The sequence below is a fragment of the Dromaius novaehollandiae genome, chromosome 28, assembly GCF_036370855.1.
Source record: "Dromaius novaehollandiae isolate bDroNov1 chromosome 28, bDroNov1.hap1, whole genome shotgun sequence".
Classification (NCBI taxonomy): domain Eukaryota; kingdom Metazoa; phylum Chordata; class Aves; order Casuariiformes; family Dromaiidae; genus Dromaius; species Dromaius novaehollandiae.
This window is the reverse complement of record NC_088125.1, coordinates 5,628,180-5,654,400: the sequence shown is the minus strand read 5'-3', so window position 1 is coordinate 5,654,400 and position 26,221 is coordinate 5,628,180. Positions and strand designations below refer to the sequence as shown.

Here is a 26,221-nt window from a genome sequence, read left to right as displayed (position 1 = left end):
CGCACGAGCCCATAGGAACCCATACGAGCCCGTAGAGGCTTCCGCTAGTCCCTAGAGCCGCATAGGAGCCCGTACGGGCCCGCCCGAGCCCGCAGGAGCCCGTACAGGCCCGTCCGAGCCCGCAGAGGCTGCCACGAGCCCGTGTGAGCCTGTAGAGGCCCGCACGAGCCCGTAGGAGCCTGTACGGACCCGCACGAGCCCATAGAGGCCGCCACGAGCCCATACGGGCCTGTACAAGCCCGCACGAGCCCGTAGAGCCCGCCGCGAGCCCATGCGAACCCGCAGAGGCCCGCCCGAGCCCGTAGGAGCCCGTACGGGCCCGCACGAGCCCATAGAGGCTGCCGCGAGCCCGTGCGAGCCCGTAGAGGCCCGTACGGGCCCGTACGGGCCCGCACACGCCTGTAGGAGCCCATACGGGCCCGCACGAGCCCATAGAGACTGCCGCGAGCCCGTGCGAGCCCGTACGGGCCCGTACGAGTCCATAGGAGCCCGTATGGCCCCGCACGAGCCCGTAGAGACTGCTGCGAGCCCATGCGAACCCGTACGGGCCCATACGAGTCTGTAGGAGCCCATACAGGCCCACACGAGCCTGTACAGGCTGCCTTTTGCCTTTCCCTTTTTGCGAGATAGAGACAGCTCACAGTTGGTTCCATTTGATTTTATTACTTCAGCATGCTTACATTTTTCTGGTCTCTTCAACTTCAGCCATGGCATTTAATCTAAAAAAGTATTGTACCTTTTGCTTTTCATCTATGCATATAAGATAACACAAAGCAGAAACAACCAAACAAAAACTAAGGCAGATACAGTTAACAATAGCCACAGGGTAGGAATGAGTTACTTAGTTCTGAGTGCTGCCTCTGTGAGACAGAAATAACAGACATTCATTATCAATAGTTAACTTAGTTACCCATGCTGGAACACCTTGTTCTGTATCAGTTTCTGGTGATATCAAGGGTCCGGCTAAACTGCATTTTTGCTTCCTTGTTTCATCTTGTCCCTTAGGTATTAATCACAAAAAACTTGCTTGTCCATCTTTTCTCTTTGTCAGCATTTGCTGTCGTGGTTCCACCTCTGTAACAAACAGATAAACTTGCATTTTACTTTCAATGAAACGCTGTTTAATTCATGCATGTTCTTTTTCTCTTTACCATGTTTTTTTTTTTTCCTTAAAGGAAAGGTCTTAATACAGCACTTGCCATTATACATTACAGGGTAAACAGTTTGGAAACATTACATACAGCAATTAGGGCTACCTTATTAGACAGGCAGGCACATCACCTAATACTTACCTACGCCATCTTCCATGAAACCTTTTTTTTTTGCTTCAGTATTATTGTACTGTTCAGTATCCTTTCTCAAACCCTTCTATACACACATTTAACCCACAATTCTCTCCATCTTTAACTGCATGGAAGAATGATAGCACTTAATTTGCTTGCCTCTGTTTCAAACATATAACCTTTCTGATACAGCTCCTAGATTCCTCCTGTCCTTGGATGCTTGCCTCAGAGGCGATGACCAAACTGAACAACTGGATCACTAGGTCTTGGCTGCTTCTCTTCAAGATGTCCCCCTTTGATGGACTACCCTGCCAAACAAACCAAAAAGACTGAGGAGGCCATGAGGGTATCAGGTTTTTGGATTGCTTCTCCAAGGCTTTCAGTGTGATTTACATAACCACTTCTCTTTACATTAGTCAAAGCTCCATTCATCTATTACTTAAGTCTGAACTGTTTCTATTTTAAGAGGGGGCTGCTGTTTGTTAACATATGTTTACATATGCTCCATACCCTGCTGTGCATCATCTCTAGTCCCTTCTGCTTTTACAACACATTTGGCAACTAAAGGTGGTACTTAATAGTACCCATTGTCCTATAGGCTGGAGTAAGACATTTCTCCTCTTCTGAGGATGTGCCTAAAGCTCATGGTTTTTTCCTACACCGTGTTGGGGCTTCCCATAGTCCTTCAGTGTTCATGTCACATTTTCCTGAGCTTTTTATTCCTTTAGGCTATTCCTTGGCCTGCAATTTTATCTTTGCATTCTCCTTAAGCACTGTGCACAGCACTGTTATTGCAGATAGGCCACGTTCAGCGTGTCAGAGGGGTGGGTCAGTGAGAGGTGGCTCAGGAGAAACGAAAAAAATCTGTTTGTCATCTGTGCGTTCACCCGCCACCAGTCTTCACCAAGAGGTGCTGTAAACTCCCTTTTCTCTAAAGTGAGACTGAGACGGGGGGAGATACACAGCACAACGGATATTGATGAGAACACCTTCTGTAAATTAATGTTATTAATAATAAAACCAGGCTGCTATTACATACTATGGATAACTAATCACGTAATACATCACGTTGGAGGAACATCTGTGTTAACTGGGAATAACGTGTCTTCACGGGACTAACTTGCTGCTGTTGGGACAGTGTTTGGGGGAAGGCCTGGAGTCAGTGACAGTGTGGGGGCAGTCTAGAGGAATGCTGGGGTCTTTTTGGGTGTCGGGGTGGGGTTTAGGGGTCGTTGGGACTAAATTTGAGGATGGTTAGAGGCTTCTGGAGGCTGGATTGAGGGGAACACCCACGAAGAAGGAAAAAAACCTCACTCACCTCGCCGCCATTGTGCTCCAGACACTGCGCATGCGCTGCCCGAGACGGGGCAAGGGAGATGAGGAGGGGGAGGGATGGGCAATGGCGCCCCCGGGTGCTCAGAGCCAGGCACTGCACCCGGCCGCGCTCTCTGCCGCCCCCGGGTGACCGCACACCGGCGCCGCACCCGGCCGCGCGCTCTGCCCGGCCCCGGTGCAGTGAGCAGCATAATGGGAAGCACTGCGCATGCGCAAACTAACTGGCTGCAGTACACGGATATAAACAACAGCGGACAGCAGCGAGCACCGTAATCCGCACTGGGCATGCTCGAGCACGGCAGCTGCGGTACGGGAATGGAATTAAGAGACGGATCAGTGAGCGCCGCGGGATGCGACACGCATGCCTAAACCGGGTGGCTGCGCTTCCTAAATGTCAAGAGATGGCAGTAGTGAGTTTGTCCAGCTGTACTGCACATGCGTGAGCCCGCTGCCTGCAGTACTTGAATATAGTCACGAGATGGCTGCACTGCGCTTGCGTGAGGCTGCTGGCTGCAGGTCTTGTATTTTGTCAGGAGGGAGCAGCAGTGCGCTCTAACGGCTGCAGTACGCGTGCGTCAGATAACGGGTGCAATACTATTAGTCAATAGATAGTAGCATTGAGCCCCGCCCGTCGCCCTGCGCATGCGTGCGCCGACAGAGTGCAGTACCAGAAGGTAGTCGAGGGAGGGCCTTAGGGACGGACACACTGCGCATGCGTCCAGTGGCTGGCTGAAGTAGCGCCATCGCCATGTGCTCAGCAGATAGCAGTGGTGAGCACGCCGGGTCGTCCGCTCCCTGCCCGCAGTGTCGCAGCGTCACCAGCAGAGCGGAGCTGTGAGCCAAGCCAGAGGCTCTGCGCATGCGCCATCCCGCGTTGCGCCCCGGGGGGGGGGGGGGGGGGTCTCTCCGCACACGCATGCTCCCTGCGGCCGCCGTCCCGCTCTGCGGTCACGTGACGGCAGACATGGCGGTTGGCCTTCTTGCTCACCCCGGGAGGCGGCGGGCGGGATGGGTCTTCTTTGGCCCTCTGCAGTGCTAGTTATGACATTTTGTTTCACTGTAGTTCCCCCATTCTCTTTACTTCAAATGTCATTTGCAGGTTGACGGTAAAGCTCAGAGAGGCCGTTCAAGGTATGTTTTTTGTCCTCCCTAGAGTTCTGGACAGAGCTTCAGCAAAGATCCAAGAATTTAAGCCTCTTTGTCTACTGAGGCCGGTCTACAGGCAAGATACAGACAAGTTTAAAAGTACCTGCATTACCACTTATATTCACCACTGTGTATTCTGTTCCTATTTCTTTGCCTCCACAAGTAAGCAGAAAAAAACATTCGTATTTAAGATTTGTTTGAAGGGGATACAGAACAGAATGCACACTGACCCAGTGAATGAAAATGCAGCTGCATGTCTCTTCTCACAGGCAGCACCCCATTCCCTACATAGTTAAACATCGCCTCTCACCACAGAAATTCAGCACCATTATGCCCCAAATCATTCTTACCTCCTGTGACCAGCCCTACTTCTCAATGCTTAAGAAAATGCACATCTTCATTACTTCAAGAACCACCCATGAGAACATAATAACCACTGCAATACTCAAGTAGGAGCCCAAAATGTAAGTGATTTCAGCAGAACAAGGCTCGCACGCTCAGCACTCCAGGGCACTGGCCGTAGCCCTTTGGGAAGGAGGTGGCAATCACTGACAAGCCACAAACAGCTGAGCAAAAACCAGCCCGTTTCCAACGGAGCAGAGCTCATGACACAGCGCCCTGCTACTGCAACTTCATTACCTCTTCCAAAGACACTTACTGGCAGGCTCGCAGACTCGGCCCCTTCGCTCTGCCGGAAGCCCGTCTCGAGCGCCGCAACACGGGCCGGACCCCGCGGCGGCGGCGGCCCGGAAACACATGGCCACCCGGCGGCCAAGTCCCGAGAGGCTACAACCCCCAGCATGCCGCGCGCGAGGCGAGGCGCCCCCCGCCCTGACCCCTTCTGCGCGGTCCTAGCGCCCGCCATCGCCATCCCCACGGAGCCACGGCTAACGCCGGAGCCCCAGGGAAGGAAGATGGAAGCCCCGCTAGAAGTCTCCGAAACAGACCCTGGGAAAAGATGGAGAGATAACAGGCCCCGGAGACCTGCGATTTTGAAAGCAGACCCACAGGAGATGGACGAGCCCCGCATGCTTTGGAAAGGCCCCGTAGAGCCCACATTACCCTGGAGACCCTGAAATGGCTGGAGATCCCACAGTCCCTGGAAACACCTAGAAAGCCCCAGGGGCTCTGGCAGAATCCCTACAGACCTAGGAAGAGCCCCAGACTGCCTGAGAATGCTGCAGGCAGAAGCCCAATCCAAAGGCGGGTGCTTCTGCAGGGCCTGACACAAATGGGCCATCCTGGTCCCTGCTGAGGGGAGGGGAATAGCACCAGGCACAGTGGGCCAGCTTGGAGCCCACCTGCAGGGATAAAGAGGCACACAGCTCACGCTCCCCTGAGAAAGGGTTTAATGGGGAGGGAGGGGCACTGTGGTTGTTTTCAAACAAAATAAAGGCTGGGGTGACACCCGCAAGGGAGACATACACATATGCACACTATGTACAGAGTGGTGCAGGCAGCTCCAGGCACCCCATGCCCCCCACACCTCGCATCCCTGTGCTGGAGAATAGCCTCCCCTGTCTCCCATCCTCGAGCGGGGCGGGGGGGGTGGTCTTGTCAAGCAAAGAGCAGCTGAAGTCCTGACAAAGACTAGGATTTGAGGGGGAGCAGCAGGGACATAGGGAGGAAGCCTGCCTGCAGGGGTGGAACTCTTTGGTTTTGACATTAAGACTTCGCACAGGACCGCTTGGTCCAGAGGCCTGGGGAAGGCAGGGAAAGGTGGCACTGGAATGGAGGGGCCAGGTATAACAATTTACCCCCTGCAGAGGTGCCCAGGAGCCCCTCTTGCAGCTGTGTCTTGGACTCAGCAAGGTCCCTCCCATGAAAAAGCCTGACACTCACGAACTGGGGAAGGGGAAACTGCAGGGGTGTTCCAGCCCCCAAAGCACAGATGGTACAGAGCTCCAGGGGATCTCCTGCCTCTGCCCAAGTAAGGTTTGGGGACCACCCCCCCCCCCCCCAGCTGCAGACATGCCAACCTGATAGCTTGTGCCTCCCCAGTTAAGACAGGGAGTTGAGGAAATGGCTCTCCCCTGCCAGAGTGCTCAGCATGGAGCTCATGTCACCCACAGCCATGTTGGCACCACCAGATGCAGGAAGCAGGAGGCCACCAGTAGGGCTTGGGGGCCCAGGCAGCAGTGCAGATGCCTCTGAATCCTCCACAATGGCAGCAAAGTCAAGGTGCGTGTTCTCCAGGTCCAGCGAGTCCAGGCTGTTGGCCATCTGCTCCCCTGAATCCAGGTAGGGATAGGAGCTGCCCTTCAGTCCCTCCAAGCTTCCACCATAATGTCCAGGACCCCCACAGCTTGCTGCCATATGGCCCAGCAGCTTATGCCCACCTTTGCCCACCTCCGTGTGTGTACCCTGGCCTGGGTAATATAGCAGGGGATTATTGGGTCCCTGGGGTGTGGGGCGGACAGGAGGCAAGCGAAGTAGGCGCCGGGGGCTGGCTTCCACTCCCTCATAGGAATGGCTTGACTCCGCAAGATTGCCTGCATAGCCCAGACTGTTTTGGTGCCCAGGTGGTTTGGGGCCATCAGGTGGGTGCGGCACCATCTCAGGGCTAAAGCATGAGGGGCTTAGGAGGTGCTGGTTTTCTGCCAGACCCTGCAGGTGATCCGGTTTTTCTTGATAACCAGAGTACTTGGGGCTGAGGTACAGCGGTGCTTGCATGGCTTGGCACTGTCCAGGTTCGCTGCCCAGTCCCATGCCTGCCTCTCCTCCCTTGGAAGCTAGCTGGTCTCCCCACATCAGAGCCTGCTGGGCCTGCACATAGCTACGGACCATCACTTCTTTGGCTTGCAGGGTGGGAGTCTGGGCTCTTTTTCCCCCAGGGCTCAACATACCCATGTAACCGACACCTGTCTGCTCCTCGGACTGATAACCACCAGGCCTCACATTCATGGCTTGGCCAAAGGATGCAGGAGGCTGCATGGGCCCGGGGGGGTTGGTATTCTGGCAGGGAGCAAGCGCTGGGGCGGGTGCTGGGTAATGCTGCTCAGATTTGATCTGCAGTCGGTTGAGCCGGTGCCCACCAGAAAATCCACTGTCCTGGCATGTGCTCACGAGTTTGGCTTGCTGCCCACAAGCACTGGGTAGTGGGTACTGAGTACCGTGATGGTGACAGTGTCCCCCAGACATGGGAGTGGTGGGGGTAATGACACTTGGCTGCCCAGAATTCAACTCCAGGTTGCCCTGGGGAGGTTCATCCCAAGGAGCTGGCACGGTCTCATTGCCAGCACGCATACTCATGAAGTGCTGATTCATCTGGCACTGAGGGAGGGCAAACTCAGACTGAAGCAAGCCCTCCTCCATATCCCCATGCCCACCTGGGTTCAGTTGCATACCCCCCGTGGTCCGGTAAGCACTGCCATAGGGGCCTTCACCCTGGAGCTCCATGCCTGTCCCCTGGCACGGGAAGCGGTCCTCAGGGTAGTTCAAGTACTGTTCCATCTCCAGCAGGCCAGACTCTGTGCCTGGGCCAGGGCCCTCCACGCTCACAGTCTCCAGGAAAACATTTTCACTGATGCTGGGTGGGCGTGGGGAGAAGACATGGCGCTGTAGGTTGGCATCGGAACCGCCCAAGGGCTGCAGGGCAACTCTGCGCGCTCCTGGCACATTCACATTACCCATGCTCTTAAAACGATTCACCTTGGGCACAGCATGGGGGTTGGCCACTGTCCGGGCAGGGTCGCTGGCCCGTCGCACACCATTCCCTGGCACCAGGTGAGGATGAATATTGCCTGCATAGCCAGGGAAGTCATTGGAGCTATGCCTTCGCAGTGAGCCATTTGCCAGGAAGGAGGGCACAGCTGGCCCAAGGTAGTCCCCAGGTAAGCTGCTGTGGCTGCCCATGCCCACCTGCTCCATGCTGGGTAGTGGGGTGGGTGGGGGGCCACCTGTGGCTGCGGCATATTTGGCTTTGAGACGGTAGCGCTGGGCTGGCGTGAGGCTGCCCACACCTGGCAGCCCCCCACAGTGGCTGGCATCACTGGAGCGTCGTGATGCATCTGGAGAGATGGGGTCATAGCCGTCTGCCAGGCCTGCCCCACTGGACAGCACCCCTGCCTCGCCCCCCAGACATGGCCCGGGCAGGTATGGGGACACCACAGAAGAGCGTCGGCTAACGGTGTAGGCTGAGCTTACAGTGCTGGTGGCACTGCTCCGGCGCTCGTTCGGTGGCATGCCCAGCTCCGCAGCCGACAGCTCCGTGATGCGGCGGTGCGAGGCAGCTGGGGGTGGCACGCAGATCCCAGGCATCTCCCCAGGCAGACCTGGAGAACAGAAAGGGGCAGTTACATCAGAGCACAGCATGGCATCAGCATTTAGAGGAGGAACATGCAGTCATCTCCAGTACCAGCATGCAGCCTCCCCCATGGTTGGTGCCTACTAGGACAGGAAACGGGGTCAAGTGGTGGCAACGAGGAGGGGGCAGAAGATGGGGCACAGCCCACATGTGGGGGTCCTACCCTAGCAAAAGGAAGGTGCAGAAGCCACTTCGACTGGAAACAACACCTTGCTCGACACAGTGCCCACAGGGCTGCCCCTGTATCCAGGTGGGAGGGTACCATGGTCTCACCGGCTCCATGAATGGCTGGCAAGTTCAGGCCTTTGGTAGCTGATGGCTTCCTCATCTGCTTCAATTTGTCAATGCGAAGATTTTCTAGTTTGTGGAGGGCCATGAGCCCTGAAGTGCCCATGGGCTCCCCAGGCACCACCTCCTCCAACGTGGACAGATCCTCATAGCTCCCGCCTGCATTGCCGGTCATCTCCACCCCACTGTCATTGTTGGTGGTGCTACCGAGAGGGGAGTGGTCGCTGCTACACGATGACTGCCCACCTGGGCTGGGCTGTGGCTTCTGGGGAGACCCACAACATTAACGAGGGAAAAAGCTGAGACAGGATATCACTACACACTTAATGCAAACTGGGAACCCCCACCCTGCCATATCTGGAGATGTCTACCCCACCATGCAAGGTGACCCCTCTGCCAGGCCTGGCTGAGTGTCCCTGTGGCTTCACACACCCCCAGCTCCTTACCAAGGCCAAGTCAGGCACCAAGAGTTTGCTGTCATCCTTCCGGGCCTCACTAGGGCCATTGGTGTCTTTTTCCTGCTTCATATCTGGAGGGAGGCTGGGAGCAGGCAGTGCGCGGCCTGGCATCACATCGCCTCGGTGCTTCTTGGTGACATGGGCGTCAGGGCCGTGCACAGTTTTCACATGTTTGCGCAGGGAGCTGGGATCTGTGTAGCGCTTGGTGCAGCCTGGGATCTTGCATACATAGGGCTTCTGCCAGGGGAAAATGTAGGAATAGAGGAGGGAGTGTGTCAGCTCAAAACAGAGACCCCTCCCAACACAGCACCCCCAGGACATGGAGTAGAGCACCCTCCTCCCCCTTTCCAGCAGACCTGGGAACTGGAGGTGGGAAGGGACTGAGGAGGCTGTATCCCCTTGCAAGGGCATGTAAGATGCTTTCACAGGGCCTTGAAGGAGGGCACTGAGAACCCTGAGGAGTAATGCAAGCGCTGTACTGCATGGGAGCAGGGCAGGGAGTAAGGAGGCCTTGGGGAGTATGCAGGTACCCTAGGAGGGGAACAGGGGGCCATACTTTTTGGAACAGGCAAGGAGAGAGTTGGCACACACAGAGAAAGACCTGGGCATACAGGGAGTTTAGGAGGTATAGGATGAGTCAGAGGTCATAGAGGGAGCCCCAGGGGTGCAAAGGAGCCCCAGATGAACTGTACCTCATTGGAGTGGGTGCGGTTTTGGTGCTTGGCTCGGTCAGAAGCATTGGAGAAGGCTTTGTTACAACCCTCGTGTTCACACACGTAGGGTTTCTCACCCGTGTGTGAGCGCAGATGTGTCTTGAGGTTCTCCAGGCGTGAGTAGGCTTTGTTACAGCCCTCAAACTGTGCAGGCAGGCAGGGTGAAACATGCCACATACCTTCAACAGACCTGTACCACATCACCCCCACACTACATACCCATAACACATCTGCCATGGACACGTACCACGCCTCCCACACACAACACACCTGCCCACCTGCAGGTGCATGTCCCCACCCCACCGCACAGCCCTTTACCCTTCTGGCATACATTCACGGCACCTCATTATACACTGGCCACATGGCCGCAGTGCGCCCAGCCTGCTACATACCCCTTTACCTCACATGCCTCTGTGCCCATACACTTATCACATGGGCCCTGGCCTGCCACACATGCACCCCATCCTATCATGAACCACCACACTCCTGACCACCCTGTCTGTCCCACCTCCCACCCCATCTTCCCCACCCTTCAGTGCCACATACCAGCATGGGCCAGCCCCACCCTGCCCCAAACTCTGCACCAGGCACCACAGCTTAGCCAGGGCTATGCAGAGACCCAGGCCAGCTCACCGTGCACTTGTGAGGTTTCTCGCCTGTGTGACGCCGCATGTGCACCACCAACATGTACTGAGCCTTGAAAGGCCTCTGCTCCCGGGAACAGGCTGCCCAGTGGCATACAAACTCCTTCTTCTCCCCATGGATATGTTCATTGTTGATGTGCTGCAGAGAGAGAGGCATCACTGAGGGCACTGGGAAGGGCACCAGGGGATCAGTGGATACAGGCATCTTAGAGGATATCGTGGGAGAAAGATGGATGCAGAAAGACTGGGACAGCTGGTGGAGACACAGGGGATTAAGGAGGTATGGAGTGGTCAGCTGGAGTCTGGAGGAGGCAGGGGATACAGGAGATAGCTGAGGGTTATCTTGTGAGGACCAAGAGAAGACATAGGGGTCAAGGTGATCTAGGGGGTGATCAAGGGCATAGAAGGGAGTTGGAGTGACTGGAGGGAGACACAGAGAGCGAAGGAGCAAGTCTGGAAAGCACCAGGGGTTCAGGAGAGCTGCCCCAGCGGTGAGGAAAGGCCAGAGTGGGGGGTCCCCCATGGGACATGGCATGGGGGGATCACCAGTGAACTTACCTACAAGAAGTGGAGGATGCATGTCCCACCCTCCCTAGGAACAACTTCCAACATCGCTCACCTGTGTGGTGAGTTCTTAGGGGGGTTCAGCCCAGCATAGGCCAGTCTCAAGGTAGGGTCAAAAGCTGACACAGAGGGATGTCAGCCAGCAGTCTAGGGGCAAGTTCTAGGGCTCAGGGGCCCAGGCAGGACCTAAAACTCACATGAACCAGCTGCTCCTGCGTGTCAAATTCCTTGGCACATCCGTCCCAGTAGCAATTGGTTTCGTAAACAGTCTCAGCCTCAGGTTTCCCATCCTCCTTCTCCAGATCCTCCCGAACATCGAGCATCCCCAGCAAGGGGTCCTAGGCAGGCACAGCTAGATTAGCACTTCCTAGCGTGACCCCTTGTGCTCTCTGTCACTGGGAGTGACACTGGGGAGGAGTGTGGAGCCCTGGGGAAAGGGTGTGGTCTCAAGGCCTGTGGTGTACCTGGGTGCCTGTGGAGGCTGGACTGGAGACATCACCCTCGGATCTCTCCTCTGGGTATTTGGCTGTCAGAGGGCTGCTCAGGCTCCGCTCCAACTTCAGCTGCTACCGTGGCAGGGGGGAGAGGGAGAGTGAAAAGTAGTCAGCAGTGGGATGCCCACTGGACCACCCCCTATAGTGGATGCATGGCAGAGACCCTGTTGAGGGCATGCATACGGGTGGAACACTCCCTGTCCCCAGTGTGTTCTTCAGCTCAGAAGAGCTCAGTGGCATCAGTGCTCAGCACCAGAAACATCCCCTTACCTGGCAGTGTTTCAGGGTGCCGCGAGCTGAGGCATGGTGCAGCAGTCCTGGGCGGGACGGCAGATGTTCGTGGGAGCTACATGGGGGCAGCGATGGAGTGTGGCCGAGCAGGTGCCCTTGGCCCTTCTGCTGACCTGGAGGACTCTGGTACCCCAATGATGGACTGCAAAGAGCAAGACGGATGAACAGATGGCACCAGCATAAGACAGAAATTTTAGACCCTCTGAGCCAGGCAGAGAACCCAGTTGTCTGAGCTCCCAGCCACTCCTGCTCTAAGCCACAGCCCCCGCTGCCCTCCCCAGGTAAGCCACTCTGGGATAACTGCTCCCCCCCCTTCCCTAGTCCCCCCAGGCACTCTCCAAGTTGGGAACTGGCATCCAGGCTCCCACACTGAGAGGCTGTGCGCAAGCCAGCAGGGCTGATGTCTGGTGCCCACCTGATGGTGCTGATGGAGAGGTGGCCGTAGGAGCCGCTGGTGGAAGCACAGCGGGAGTTGATGAAAGCAACGAGGGAGTTGGGCGAGGTGCGGATTACTGTCTGCAGGTCAATGCTAGAGTCTGACAGGGGCGAGATGGACAGTGCCCGCTTCTTGCCCAGCTTGCCTGCACCACGGGGTGTTGAGAATCGTGAGCCTGGGATGGCGGCAGAGAGTGGGGGGCACTCCCCTTAGCTTGGGTCCCAGGAGGCTAAAAAAGCCCCCAAGGACACAAGCGTGGTGCTACAGAGCCTGGAGGAGTACCCAGAGTGTGCCAGTTGCTGGCTCTGGGCTATGGCAAGGCTTAAAAGCATCCACCCCCTTCCTCCCACAACCATCCATGTCTCTGGGGGAACCTGAACCCCTTGGCACACACCTACTTCCTCTGCCACAACCAATGCCATCCTAAGAAAAATGCTTAAATCCCTTGGCCAACACTTGCCCTCAGCCACAGCAAATCCAAACAATCCAAACAAATCAAAAAAAATGCATAAACCTCTTGGCACATAACCGTCTCCTGCTCACAGGCATCACTGTGCCGAAGAAGGGACCTAAAGCCCCCCGGATTCTCCTGCCCTGTCTTATCCCCTCACCACACACACCTGTGCTCCTGATGCAATCAACACCATCCCCTGGGGGTGCCTAAATCCCTTGCAACACACCTACTTACCCTCCCCCAGAGATGGGGGACTTACCATCACCAGTGCCTGGGTGCTCAGTGCCTGCCACCAGTCCATAACCATGGTGACTGCCCATGAGGTTTGACTGATGACACAAGGAGAAGTCAAGTCCTGGCAGAGGGAAAGAGAAAAGTGGGAGAACTTGTTAGGGTGTGGGGACACAAAGGGGACAAGCCAGCCCCAGGCCCTCACACATGAGCATCTGTGAACCCAAGGACTGAAACACAAATCAGGTGCCTCCATGACTGTGCCAGGCATTGGCCAGACCCCAGTGAGGCCAGGCCAGGCACTGGTCAGCATGAGGGCTCTGCAACCAACCTTGTGGCCCTTGGGTGCCAGGTGCCGGTCCATGGAGTGGGCGCAGGTAGCAGTGCTCAACATAGCTGGTGACTGGGGGATTCATGGGGTTGAACATGACGCAGCAGGGCCTGGCCAGGCTCAGGGGCACATCTGGTCCTTGCAGATGCGTAGACACAGGTCCCAGTGCAGGAGCCAGCCTGAGGGAGACAAAGGTGAGCACATGTCGCCTTCCAGAGAAGCCCTCCTCACCCTGCCCTCTGGGCCCAGCCACCACCTGCTCCATCTCCCCCATCCCGTGTGCCAAGGCTAGGCAGAGGCCCAGCAAACTCATTGCTCCTGTGGGCTCCCCACAGGGGCTGCAGCCAGAGCCGCACGCGGCACCGCCGGCCTGTGTCCAGCAGGGGACGCCGCAGTGCAGCCGCGGTCGCGGGACCTGCCCACCCGCGGCCCGCAGCCTCCCCCACGGCACCGCAGCACCCCAGGCCTGGGCCCCAGGCCCTCCCCGCAGCCTTGCACCCATCCCACGGCCACCTGCCCACCCGCTCACGTGCTATCCGCCTCTGCGCCCCAACTCCACCATGGCTCCTGCCGCTCCCCCGGCTGCAGACCTCTGCCCGGAGCCCACGGCAAGGGGCAGCCCACGGGGCTGGGGGCACAGCCAAGCCTGGGAGGGCGGGTGACAAGGGGGGACACCCTGTCCCCCCCATTTTGGGGTACAGCCATTAACAAGGAGGGTCCCAGGCAGAGAAACTGGGCTAGAGAGGACCTGCTGCCCCCTCCGCAGCCAGCATGTCTGATCCCATTCCCCCAGCGACCAGCAGGCCCCCAGGCCCTGGCAGCACCTGCACGGGGAGTGGGGGGTCACTGCCCCCCGAGCACAAGAGCAGCAGTGCAGATGGGCCCCTTGCCCAGCAGCAAGGCAACCTCCAACAGCTCGGCGCAAGCAATGCTGCTGCTGCAGGGCGCCCTGCAGTCAAGCCCACATCACGAACATCCCCAGGCACTGACTAGTCAGGGTGCCTGGTGTTCGGTGCTACAGGAAGAGGGTCCTGCCTCAGCAAGAGTCCTGAGCCCAGTCCAATATCTGCTGCAGGGGGATGAAATACACGTGTACACCCAGACACCTGGACAAACACCCTCAGTCAAACATGCTTTGAGAGGTAAATATTGCAAGCCTTAACTGCCAAAAGGGGAAACTGAGGCACACACGGACAGAACAGCTCTTGGCCAAGGGATCGGAGCTGGCACCCTGCTCTGCCCTGCTCATGGGTCCTTGCCAGGCCCGCAGGTCCCACCCAACCCTGCCTTGCTCATGGGTCCCCGCCTTGCCTGCAGGTCAAAACCCTGCCCTGTCCCACACATACATCCCACCCCTGCCCACAGGGCTCAGCCCAGCCCACTCCCGCATCCCTGCCTGTGAGTCCCTGCCCAGCTGCTGGGTCTCATTTCCACCTGTCTCTGCCTGGCCCTGCCCACAGTCAGATTTGCAACCGCGGCTCCAGTGCCTGCACCCAGGTCCCAGCCCACAACTCTCGTCCCAGCCCCTCGACCCCGAGCCCCTGCGAGAGGGAGAGTGGCTCTGGGAGAAGCAAGAACCAGAGCATGAGGGAGAGCTGCATGCGGGTAGCGCACGGACTAGGCCTCCCACACCCTTCCCCTCCCCCTTTGAGAAATGGAGTGAATCACCCCAAACAAGGGGTCTGGGGGGGGCGGGAGCCCCTTGCCCCGCTGGGAAAGTGCCGGGTTGCATTTGGAGCACGGGGGGGGGGGGGGGGGGGGTGAGGGGGGTAGTGATTCTTCCGCTTGAGTTGCCCCTTTGAAAGCTTTTCTCGGGGCTTTGTGAGAGTGTCAGTCAGGAAGAATGGGGTGGGGGGGTGGCAGGGCAGGCAAAGGGGGATGGAGCACCCAGGGAAGGTGGAAGGGCTGGAGGCAGGGAAGGAAAAGAGAGATGAGGAGGAAGAGTAAGAAATGGGGGCGAGGCTGGCCCTGGACCTCACAGCAAAGATGGGGGGATTGGGGGAGTAGCTCCAGGGAAAGCCCCCCATGTCCCCCTATCCCAGCAACAGCATCTAATAAGAAAAGAGAGTGCAGGTCCCTCACAAAAGTTTGAGTCAATCACGGACCCCAGCCTTTTCATGCACGTGCCTATTCGCACGTGCACAGACACACACGCACAGATGCATGAACATACATTTGCACATATCTGTAGAGGCATACGGGCAGATGTGCACATGCATGCATACACATATATGCACAGATACATGCAGGCATGTGTACACATGAGCAAAGACATACACATGCCTACCCACACATGTACAGACACAGATAAACGAGCACATGCACACGCACATGCAGACATAGATACACGTGTACATACATGCACATACTTAACACCTGCACAGATACATGCACACATACAAGCACATTCACACACACGTGTGCACATGTGCCTGTGCACCCGCACAGATACATGCACATACACATATATACACCTGTGCACACCCATGTGACTTTAGTCCCTGCACTGCTGCCTGCATAGCTGCCAAAGCTCTCAGGCCTGCAGGGGGTACAACTGCTGTGGGTCTCACCTGGCATCTCTGGGGCCTCCTGCCACTGGGAGGGGGGAAGAGGCAGAAGCACATGGGACCCTTTTGCTCCTTGCAGGTACAGTATCCGGGCTGGGGACACAGAAGGGCCTCACTTACCCTGCTCCTGCCACCCTGAGTCCCAGAGAAGGCGGGGGCACCATACGGGGCATCTACCCCTTGCAGGAATGGGGTTAATGCGTTTATAGCCTTTGTGCTGTCCCCTCCACGATGGCCACCCTCAGCCATGCTCATCCTGCCACGTGCCCGGCTACACCCACGCCATGCTCACCAGCCCTTGCCATGCTCACCACCACATGCACACACATACAGAGCACATGTGCACACACATGCAGAAAGACCACCACAGAAACTGCAAGTACATGCACACAGCACACTTGTGCACACAGACATGCACGGCGTACACAGGGGCACATACAGACCACGCTTGGGTGCATGGCATACCACCATGTGCGGAGAGCACACGGGCATGTAGCACAAGGCACATCACTCCCTCCCTATGACTGCCAGGCTTGGTGCATCATCTCACTGCCTGGAAGGGGTGTCCCCTTTGCCCCCCCCACAGCACCCACCATGCAGGCCTGGGGGCAGTTCGGCAGGGCCGTGCCCATTGCCTGGTCCCCCGGTACAGCAGGAGGGTCAGGGTCCCACTGTGCCAAGACATCCTCTCCTTCCCGGACTTGGGAAGTGTGAAGGAGTTTGGCCACTAAACCCAGCCTGGCATGGGCCGGGCTCTCGCCAGTGGGGCAGTTTGGAGGCAGGCGGATGCCGGGCGAGCACGACGACCACAGTGGCTCTCCCCAGCTCCCGCACATTGCCCTGCTGAGCACCGGGGGGGGGTGGGGGTGGGGGTTGCACGTCATGCAAGAGTGAAAACATCCCAGGTCCCCGGACCCTGCCTGCAGGATGGTCCCCCTGGGCCCGGGGGGTCCACGGGGGCTCCCTGGCCCCGGGAGGCCCCCGAGCAGCGGAGCTGGAGGGGGCCAGGGGGAACAGGGAGCCAATGGGAACCAGCGCGCGGCTCCCCCACCGCCGCGCTCGCCTCCCCCGCCCGCCGCACACTGCCGCGGCCCACCCAAGTCGCAGCCTATGGGCATAAATTTGAGAGCCAGGCGCAGCCGGGATTGAGGGGAATCTTCCCTTGGTCTCCTCCTGCCAAGAAACTCAAACTGAAACACATTCCTCCTCCTCTCTGCCAAGAAAACAAGGAGCGCAGCCAGCGGCAGGAGCAGTTGAAGCAGGGCTGGCTCCAGACGAGAAAACGCCGCACAGGAGGGGGTCGGGACCGGCCATCCCCCCGGCTCCTCGCCTTTTATTTCCTGCAAACATGCCTGAAATCTGTCATCTGGCTCCAGTTTCCTGAGGACACTGGGGAACCGTTGGGGGCAGACGAAGCAGACAGAGAAGGGGCAAAAGACAGAAAGCGAAGGAGGACACAGGGAGTTTGCGCGGCAGGAGTTGGGATACCTACACCGATGGATGGTGTGGCAGACAAAGAAACCAAGGAAAGGAGGGAGAGAGATGGAGCGATGTAGGGACAGGCTGGGGAATCACTTGCCCTTAGGAAACCCGGCTGAAAGAGGAGGGTGCAGGGCTGCAGCCACCCCGCCCTGCTGCCCGGGCACGCTGCTGCCCCAGCCCCTGCCCCGCGAGGCCAAGCTCAGGAGCTGGGTAAATGCCCCGTCCTCCCTGGCGCGCTGAGCCCAGCACGCTCAGCCCGGCGCCAACGGGCCCGGCCAGCTCACGGCAATGGGGTGCAGCGAGTGCCGGGCAGGGGTGCTCCCGCCAAGGCTAGCACCGCGCGGTGGCCCCTCTCTGCCCCCCAGCACCTCCCACTCAGGCCCGGCCCCAGCAGGGTTAACAGCCCCGGAGTCCCACTGCGGAGGAATGTGATGTCAGGGTTGGATTAGCCCGCGCGGCCGAGATCCCAGCCGATAGACCAGCAGCGCTGAGCTGTGTGTGGCACAATCCATCAACCCGCCTAGCACGGCCCCCAGCGTGGGGGGCCTGGGGGAGGGCTCTGTGTCTGCATGCGTGGGGGCATCTGTAGTTCTGTAAGCATGTGCAAATGCACAAGTTTGGCCATACGTGTCTGCATGCGTGGGGAGCAATCTGTGTTTGTGTGTGAGGGCACGTTTCTTGAGGGGGGGCGTTGTGCTCACCTGTATGTACTCACACATGTATGTGTGCATAGGCATGTGTGTTTGCATGCATGCCTGCACATGTGTTTGCGCAGATGCATGTATATGCACGTGAGCACATGCACTGTGAGCTGCAAGAGCAGTGGGGGGGGGGGGACCACTACATGGTGCAAGCCCAGTCACTCCCATCCCTGCCCCAGCAAGGGAACAAGGGAGGGCCAGAGCAGAGAAGCAGATGGAGGGCTGGGCCGTGGGTGCGGCATGGGCCAGGGTGGGGAGATGCCCCAGGAGGCCATCCCTGCATTATCTCTTCCTCCCCCAGGATCAGAGGCTGGGCATCCCACCCCACCCCGAGGTGGGCTTTGGCCATGGGTGCAGAGCCCAGGCGGCTGTCCTCCCATCCCCTCCCTGGCCGCTGTGACCCCAGGGTCAGCCACATGCCCAATTGGTTTAACCCTACAGGGCCTTAGGAAAAACATTGATCTGGCTTAAGCTCTGCATTCCCGCGCTAGGACAGCAGAGCCATGGCCAGAGCAGCTCCGGGAATGGGAACCGCTGGTGGTGGAGGGCCAGGCTGAGCCCCAGCATGTGGACAAGAGGAGCAAGGCTGAGGGAGAGCTGCTGGGGAGCTAACCCTCCCCCGTGCCAGCAGCAGTCCAGAATCAAGGGGATGCCTCCCAGCCACCTCTCAGGGCAGGGGAGGTCTGGCAGCGCCAACACGCTCCTCCCCAGCTATGAGGTCTTCCCCATGCTGTACACCCTCCCCAGGCACCAGGGTCCTGTTGGGGACAGGGAAAGGCCAATGACGGTGGGGCAAAAAGGGTCAACCCCCCCCCCCCCCAAACACACACACACACAGGAGTTGCCCCAGGACTGAGTCAGGGCCAGGCCAGTCCATGTGGTGGGAGCATCTCTGCACGCTTTCCCATCTCTGTCTCCGGCAAAGCTGATGTGCAGACCTCCCTCCCAGCTGCCTCGCTGTGCATCTGATCCCGCTGTAGGGCCAGGCCTTTCGGTGAGTCCAGGCTCCCCCGCTCAGGGAAGCTAATCTGCCCGGGGACCGCAGCTGCCACAAAGCACATTGCTTCGGGTTCAGAGGGTCTGAAAAGGGACAATTCAAGGGCCGTGATCCCATGCTGGTGTGGGCTGCCAAGCCCATTCCAAGGTGGTCTCTTGCCTGGAAAAGACAAGGCAGAGACCGGGCCAGCTCTGGGGGAAAGATGTGCATGTAGAGGGTAGGGGGCAGAGACATCCATGCCAGGACAGATTCAGGACATCCTCTGCTCCATTTTCCCTCCCTACCTCTCCCTCCAGCCCCAGTTGCTCTCTTCATTAATGTTACACATCCTCATTCTCCACCTCGTGCCAAAGCCCTTCTCTGCCCTTTGCACTGCTTCAGGAAGGACCAGAGCTCCCTCCCTGCCCACCCACTCCTCCAGCAGCACAGCCTTGCACCAGCCGCAGTACACCACCACCCATGTGCCGCGTCCCAGCAGAGGGGCAAAAAAATCCAGCCCCTTGCTCCCGCATGCACCCACACCCACTCATGACTGTGCACTGACATGCCTCCAGACACGTTAGCACATGCTAACACGTGTGCTTTGGGAAGCGGGGAAGGCAGGCCGGCCTGGGGCGCAGCCCTGGCCACCCACTCTCCGGTGCATCCCTGGGCACAGGTAGCCTGTGGAGGAGGGCTGCAGGGCAAGAGCTCACCTCTCTGCATTCCCTGCGCTGGTTCCCCCTGCAAGGCAGGGACCACTGGCCCTCAACCACAGGCTGAGCCAGTCAGGAAGCCACGGCAAGCCGGGCAGGAGTGGTGGCGCTTGATAGGTGGTCCCAGGGCAGGCAGGCAATTGTCATGGGCTTGCATGTTGTTTGCTTTGGCCACCAGCATGCACTATCCCTGCAAATTGCTCCCATAAAGCCACTTCCCTGGCCCCTACCCACATTGGGGCAGGGTCTGGGTGGGGGCAAGGTTTTGGGGTGGGGGTAAAGAGGGTGCAGACACAGCAGCAGCAGCAGCTGCTATAGGAATTTTTATACTTCCCCCTTCCCCTCCCTGCGCTGGAGGGAAACAGCAAAATTGAACATGTGGGACCCATAAACACCCAGCTCTGAGTCACTGCTGTGGGAGCCCATGCCGGGCACAGCTCCTTCCCCTGGCACCAGGACGTTACCTCCCACCCCAGCACACACATGTGCTATATGGAGGGACAGCCCCGAAAGAGGGGCTGCAATGCAGGAAACCCTGTGTTCCTGAGGCAGAGAAGGCAGTGAGCTGCAATATCCTCTGTCCTCCCACCATGGCCAGGGCAATCCATACCAAGCCTGTTCCCACCCCAGCAGCTCCCGCCTGCAGGACTCCTCAGCGGATGGGGGCAGGAGGAGGCGCAGGACCTGACGGGGACATCAGCAGGGGTTAAAACATTAAAAACACAATACCAGCCCCTTTTAAACTGTGGAACTGCCTGTCTCGTGACCATGCTGGGCAGTGAAACAAACACAGCACTACTAATGGAGCACTTAGGAAGCATAAGTTGCTCCTCCTTTTGGACAAGAGATCCCCTCTATCTGCTGAGAGGTGTGAGGGGTGTCCCCCTGATCCTCCTCGCCACCACCACGCAAGGCCCCAGCAATCCCTTCCCTACTGGGGCACTTTTGTCTCTCCCAAAGTATCTGCCACTTCTTGAGACAGTCAGCACAGACCCCTACTTTCCTCTTGCTTGCCTGGAGGCCTGCTCCATCCCCTGTACGCTGCAACCCCATTACTTAGAGCCATGGTTGCTGCCACCTCGGGGAGCGCTGGGAGCCACTGGGGCTTGCTCCCCCTGGACCAGGGGTAGGAAGCAGGGGTGGGAGGTTTGATGTGGGGTTGCACCACATCTGGACCCCCCTCCCCCAGCCTCAGACCCGGATGCGGCAGAGCTGAAACCCGACTCTGTGTTTTTGCTGCTTGTTCCCACTCAGTGGCTGCTATTTTATCAGCTGTTCCCCTTGTTATCCTGCAGCTTCTGAAGGGTTTTGATGTGCTGTAAAAATTTGGGGGGGGCCACACTTACAATGTCCCTGGGAGTGTTTCTGTAGAAGAATCCCCTCATCCCTCACCAAGTACCCACGCTGGGGACCCTTGTCATCTACCACATCACTGGGATATCTAAACACCAGGAGAAGAAACCAAGAGAAACTGAGGCACATGGACAAAGAGACTCCAAAATGCCAACCAGGTAGGGAACCCCGCAAAATACGCAGATAATTGTGTGCACAACACATACAGATATGTATACACGCACACAGGCACTTCTGCATACATGTCCATAGGTGTGCACACGTGTTCACACACATTCTCACAGGACGCTCCAGGTGTAGGTAGATAGCTCTCCCTTCCTGATCCACTGCTGGACACCCGAGGTTCCCCCCTTCTCATATGTCAATGCAGATGGACAAGGGCAGGCACCATGGCCCGTAAGGAAGAAAGGCAAGGAGGCATCACGAACATCCCTTTGCGAAAGCTGTACCACAACTGTGAGTATGTGCAGAGGTGGGCATAGTCTGTGCTCATAAATGAACATGTGTGCACCAGTGTACCTATGTGCATGCATGAGGGTGTATGTGTGTGCAGGTGCATGCATGTGCAAGTACGCGTGCACTTGCACAGCACACTGGAACAACAGGGGGAAGCCTATTCCTTAGGGTCTGGGGGCTGACCAGCTTCCCCAGCACTGTGGCGGGAGTCCTGAGCCATGGTATGTCACTAATAGCCCCCACGCCTCCCAGCCCACCTGCCACCCACCCTCCACACTTGGGGCAGTGAGCTGCAAATGTCCCTTGGAGCGCAAGCTCAACAACCGCCTCTCCTCGGGCTGCCCCAACATGACAGCACACGTCACAAGGTGTCTGCGCTGACTCACTCCCCCAGACGGAAACTTCTCTGCTCCTCGGGAGATCCTCCCAGCTTGGCAAGCTCCAGCACCATGAGGGGAAAGCAGGGCTGAGTTTGCTTCACCCCCACCCACTAGACCAGCCATAAGGGTCTCATGGCCTTCAGCTCCCAACCTGCTCCTGATTTTGGGCTCATCTATGTATGTCATGGAAAAGACCCTGGTACATGTGGGGGAGATGAACCCCCCACAAGCAACTAGTGACATGGTGATGAGCAGGTGCCCGACCCAAGTCCTCTCCCAAGCATGACCAGGAACTCGTGCATGCGTATGGCAGGAGCTGGCTGGGTTGGGCCTGAGGGTGGGCAGTTTGACCCAGCTCGGTGTGTGCCAGTCTCCCAAGAGCGGCTGGAATCCTCAGCAGCTGGTGAGTTTGGGGCAGGCATAGGGAGGTTTTGTGTGGACCTGCCACAGGGCCGCAATTTCCAGCAGACACCTCTTCCCCTCAAAGACCATTGCTGAGTGCATGGACCCTCACTGTTTGCTGGGGAAAGGCTTGAGGGAAGGCATGGACCAAGCCAGCCAATACTACGCAAAGCCAAATGCACAAATAATCCAGCTTCAAACACCTACAACAGCATGAAGGGGATAGCGGGTGCCTTTGCCTCTGCCCATCCCTACAGAAGCAGCCTCTACCCTAGCTGGAGATGGCAGGCCCAGCCACACTGGGAAAAGTTTTCCTAGGTCTGAATGTCTGAAGGAGAAATTTCATCCAGCTGCTTCTTCACAACACCGAAACCCAATGCCCACCATCTGGATGCTGCACCATCTGCTCGGGTTCATTACAGGTATCGATGGAGCATGGCGGGGGCAGGACTCAGGTATCTGGGTATCCTGCTGGGCCCCCACCTTCCCTCTGGAGCCAGGCACAGGACCTTCCCTGTTGCTAGAGCATCTTCTTGTGTCCCAGCCCCGGCAGCGCAGCCCCACTCAGGCCTCAGCTGCCAGACTGTCCATCCGTGCAGGAGAGGGGCAGCTACCTCAGTGCTGCGTGGCATCCATAGGACCACCTGGACCTCACATGTGCGAGCAGGGCCTGGCCAAGGGGACCCTGACAGCAGTGAGGTTAGTCCACCCTCTGAAGAGGTGCTTCCCTTGCCTTTAAACTCCCAGTTCTCCCAGCTCACTGGGGGCTTGTACCAGTTTTGGGGTGCCCTGATGGCCATTCTAGCCAGACCTCAGAAAGAATGATTCGTGCAGGCACAGGCTCAAGCAGCTCCTGCTCACCCACAAGTCAGGGTGACTGGGTCTCACACGGCCCCCACTCAGGTGGTGCCTGGCTCCCTCCCACTCCCCCGTGCTGTGCCTGACCCCAGCCCACAGCACCTCCCATGCTCCTCTGCAGCCTGCCTGCTCCACCATCCCAGACTGCTCAGGGCCCCATCCATCCCTCGCCCCAGCCAGGGGGATGACACACAGCCAAGGCCCAAATGCAGAGTCCCAGAGGCTTTAGAAGGGTGGCTGCAGGGCTGGCAGCTAGTGGGGGCACCCAGGGGCGCCTGGAGCCCTCTGACAAAGAGGTCAGACTTGGTCACCATTGCAGAGGAACTCAGGGCTGAACTCCACCATCTAACACCCTATTCCTGACCCCAGCCACAGCCCTCCAAGCATCAAAGTGCAGCAGCTCTCCTTGTGCAAGCATGCAGAAGGACAGATGGACACCCAAAACCAGCGCAAGTAGGGAACCAAGGTACTTCAGAAACAACATGGAAGAGCAGCTCTGCCTCCCCCACCCAAAGCAGAGAGGCTTCGCCCAACGCATGACGATTCCATGGCAGCCGCAACCATGACCAAGGTGGGGAGGGTGGAAGCACAGCCCCAGGGGCCCTGTGGGTCAAGAGCTGGAGAGCCAGGGTGCAGTGGGGCCTGGGCACAGTGCCGCACGGTTGAGGAGACTCGTCGGGGTGCACAGAGCCTCCCCACCCCTCGCCCCAACCAGAGGGTGCCGGCACGGCCTGGCCAGCTGCCGGAGCAGGGCCTCGGCGGAAGCAGGGAGACCCTCGCCATCCCAATGGCAATTCCTGCTCCCTGCTGAGGCTGGGCCTGGGCCCCTGGGGGTGGCGGGAGTCAGAGCCTCAGAGACACAGCGCTTGGCTGGGGGCTGCAGGGCGCCGGCTGGGCCAGCTGCGCCCTCGCCCTGTGAAGCAGTGGGGCGCGGAGGCCCCAGAAGTGGCGGGCAGAGCCCCCGCAGCTGCGATGGGCCCAGGGTAGGAGGACCTTAAGAGGGACAGGAGGGCACAGGAGCAGCGGCTGCAGCACTGCCGCGGCTCGGGAGCAGGGTCTCACGCGCCCAGGACCGTCCTGCGCCACAGGCAGCCCCAGGCGCTGCCGCCGGGGCGGGGAGCAGCGACGTCCCGCCGGCGGCTGCGTCCCGTCCAGCGCCCCCGCAGAGCCGCCCCAGGCGGGCGCCGGCCGCGCTGCTGCTGCCCGGCCTCCGCCGCCGGCGAGGGGCTGCGCCCGGCGCGCCGCGGCCCACCCACAGCGCGGGACGGCGGGGCCGGGGGGGCGCGGAGACACCGCGCCGTGCGCGCGGCCCGCGCCAGGGCTCCCCGCGACGGCCCTGGCCCCGCCGCGGGCCCCGGCTCGGCGCCCGGCGTCCCGCGGCGCCGACGGGACGGCCCCGGCGCGGCTCGGCCCGGCCGCGGGGCCGGCGCCGCCGCCAGGGCGCAGCCCCGGCCCGCGGGACTCCCCAGCACCGGCCCGCAGCCCCGACCTGCCCGACGGCCCCGGCGGCTCCTACCTCCGAGCGGCCCCAGGCGGAGCGGGCGCGTCCCGCGGCTCCGCACTGCCGCGGCTCCCGGCGGCGGCTCGGTCCTAGCGAGAAGCGGCACATCCAGGGGAACGCCGGTGGTCGGGGCGGGACGGGACGGGACGGCGCCCCCCGCACTTCCCCGCAGCGCCCGTCCTGCCCCGCTCCCGCTCCCGCTCCGCCCCGGGCGCTCAGAGAAAGTTGCCGGAGCCCCGCGGGGGCGGCGCGTCCCGGCAAAACTCGCGGAGCCGCCGGGCGGCGGGACCCGCTCCGCCAACTTGGGCGGCGGCGGCGGCGCCGAGCGCGCTCGGGACGGAGACCCCGACCGGCAGCGCCGCCGGCTCCAGCCACTCCGAAAACCCGGGCTGGATCCTGCACACGCGCGCACGCGGGGCACGCGCGCACGCGACGACCTTGCACACGCGCGGGCCACGCGCGCACCCCGCACACGCTGCTCCGTGCACAGAGTTGTGCACGCATGCACCCATGCACACGCGCGGGTCCATGCACACACGCACCGTGCACACAGCTGTGCACCCACGAGTCCGTGCACCCACACAGGGTGCACACACACGCACAAAGGACTTGTATACTGACATATATTTATGCACACAAGTGGGACATGTGCACACACATTTGTGCATGCAGACAGAGGGCATGTGCGCATGCACACATGCACCTGTGCATGCATGCGCAGGGCACACATGTATACAGAGGGCATGCACACAGCCCTACACACGTGCATGTGTGTGCATGCATGCACAGAAGTGTACACACATATCCATTTCTGCATGCGCACACAGATGCGCATGCACACAGAAAGCAGCACACATGCACACCTGAAGCATGCACACAGTACATCCCTGTGACTACACACACATGGAGTACACGCCTGTGCACGGAGCACACAGGGCACGACCACGGCACCGAACACACAGGGCGCGCAGCCACCAGCAGAAGCCACCCCCAGGCGTCGAATCCCCCGCTGAGGGATGGGGCGTAGTGGACACCGGCCCCGGGACCCCCCTGCTTTGCCTGTCGCAGCAGCCGGGAGGCCGAGAAGTGCGTGAGGCACCCCGAGGAGGGAGCGGGGAGACGCGGGGCGCTTCAGGGCGGTACAGGCTCAGCATCCTGCGGCAGAGGCAGCACGGCGCAGGGGTTGCGGCACGGGGACTCGCCTGCCCGGGCAGGGCGGCCCGGCCTCTCCCGCGAGAGCCCGACGGGCTGGGCGGGCGGCTGGAGCAGCGCCCCGCGCTGGTCTGCGGTTTGGGGGGCGCTGCCAGAAGGCGCGACGGGGACCGGCAGGAAACTCCGCGCGCTGCACGCGGTCTGTGGGGGCCGCGCTGCTCCGGCGGCTGCCAGACGGCAAGGCCCGGGCCGCGGCGGGGCCGCCCCGCCCCGCCGCGAGCGCGCGTGGGCCCGGCCGCGCGCCCCGGGCGGCGCGGGGTCCCCGGCGGGGCGGCCCGGCCCGGGCGCCGCGCCCCACCGCGCTCGGCGGGCCGCGACCCCTGGTGGCCGCCGCCGGCGAGGCCGGGCCGGGCCGCAGGCCCCTCCGCGGGGCCGGGCCGGGCCGGGCCGGGACGGGGGCCGCCCGCAGCCGCGTCGGCCCGGACTCCCCCGCGCGCCCGGCCACGCGGGCCGGGACGCGTCTGGGCCTCGCTCCCTTCACCTCATTTCTGCTGGGGGAAGGTCGGGGGAGGCTGGGGTTTTGGGCTCTGAGCCCCCCAGGGCAGGGGGAGGTGAGCACCCCGAGCCCCTCCTGAGGCTGGGGCTGCGACAGGCCCCGGGGACTCCTCCGGCTTCCCCATCCAGACGGGTTGGGGGCTCAGGG

The 26,221-nt window shown here is 59.9% G+C and overlaps 1 protein-coding gene across 3 annotated transcripts; it reads right to left on the bottom strand.

The window, feature by feature from the left end:
- Nucleotides 1-643: 643 nt before the first annotated feature.
- On the bottom strand, nucleotides 644-24,705 carry GLI1 (GLI family zinc finger 1). Of its 3 annotated transcripts, XM_026115942.2 has the most exons (13): nucleotides 24,382-24,705; nucleotides 12,975-13,153; nucleotides 12,672-12,767; nucleotides 11,938-12,133; nucleotides 11,502-11,664; nucleotides 11,202-11,303; nucleotides 10,935-11,075; nucleotides 10,163-10,312; nucleotides 9,509-9,673; nucleotides 8,805-9,053; nucleotides 8,344-8,623; nucleotides 5,744-8,038; nucleotides 644-1,074 (listed from the first exon to the last, which is right to left on the bottom strand). In XM_026115942.2, exons 2-12 carry the CDS (start codon nucleotides 13,069-13,071, stop codon nucleotides 5,766-5,768), a joined length of 3,912 nt encoding a protein of 1,303 aa, XP_025971727.2. In that variant the 5' UTR covers nucleotides 13,072-13,153; nucleotides 24,382-24,705; the 3' UTR covers nucleotides 644-1,074; nucleotides 5,744-5,765. The 3 variants fall into 3 exon arrangements, with proteins under 3 accessions (XP_025971727.2, XP_025971726.2, XP_025971728.2); XM_026115941.2 differs by lacking the exon at nucleotides 644-1,074 and having other exon boundaries at nucleotides 5,097-8,038; XM_026115943.2 differs by lacking the exon at nucleotides 644-1,074 and having other exon boundaries at nucleotides 5,097-8,038; nucleotides 11,202-11,300.
- Between the last annotated feature and the right edge of the window lie 1,516 nt (nucleotides 24,706-26,221).

Coding starts and splice junctions, on each gene's coding strand:
- GLI1 (XM_026115942.2), bottom strand. CDS start 13,071: ATGTTCAACCCCATGAATCCCCCAGTCACCAGCTATGTTGAGCACTGC. Junction 12,134..12,671: donor GCACCCAGGCACTGGTGATG/GTAAGTCCCCCA, acceptor CCGCCATCCCAG/GCTCACGATTCTCAACACCC. Junction 11,665..11,937: donor CTCTCCATCAGCACCATCAG/GTGGGCACCAGA, acceptor TGCTCTTTGCAG/TCCATCATTGGGGTACCAGA.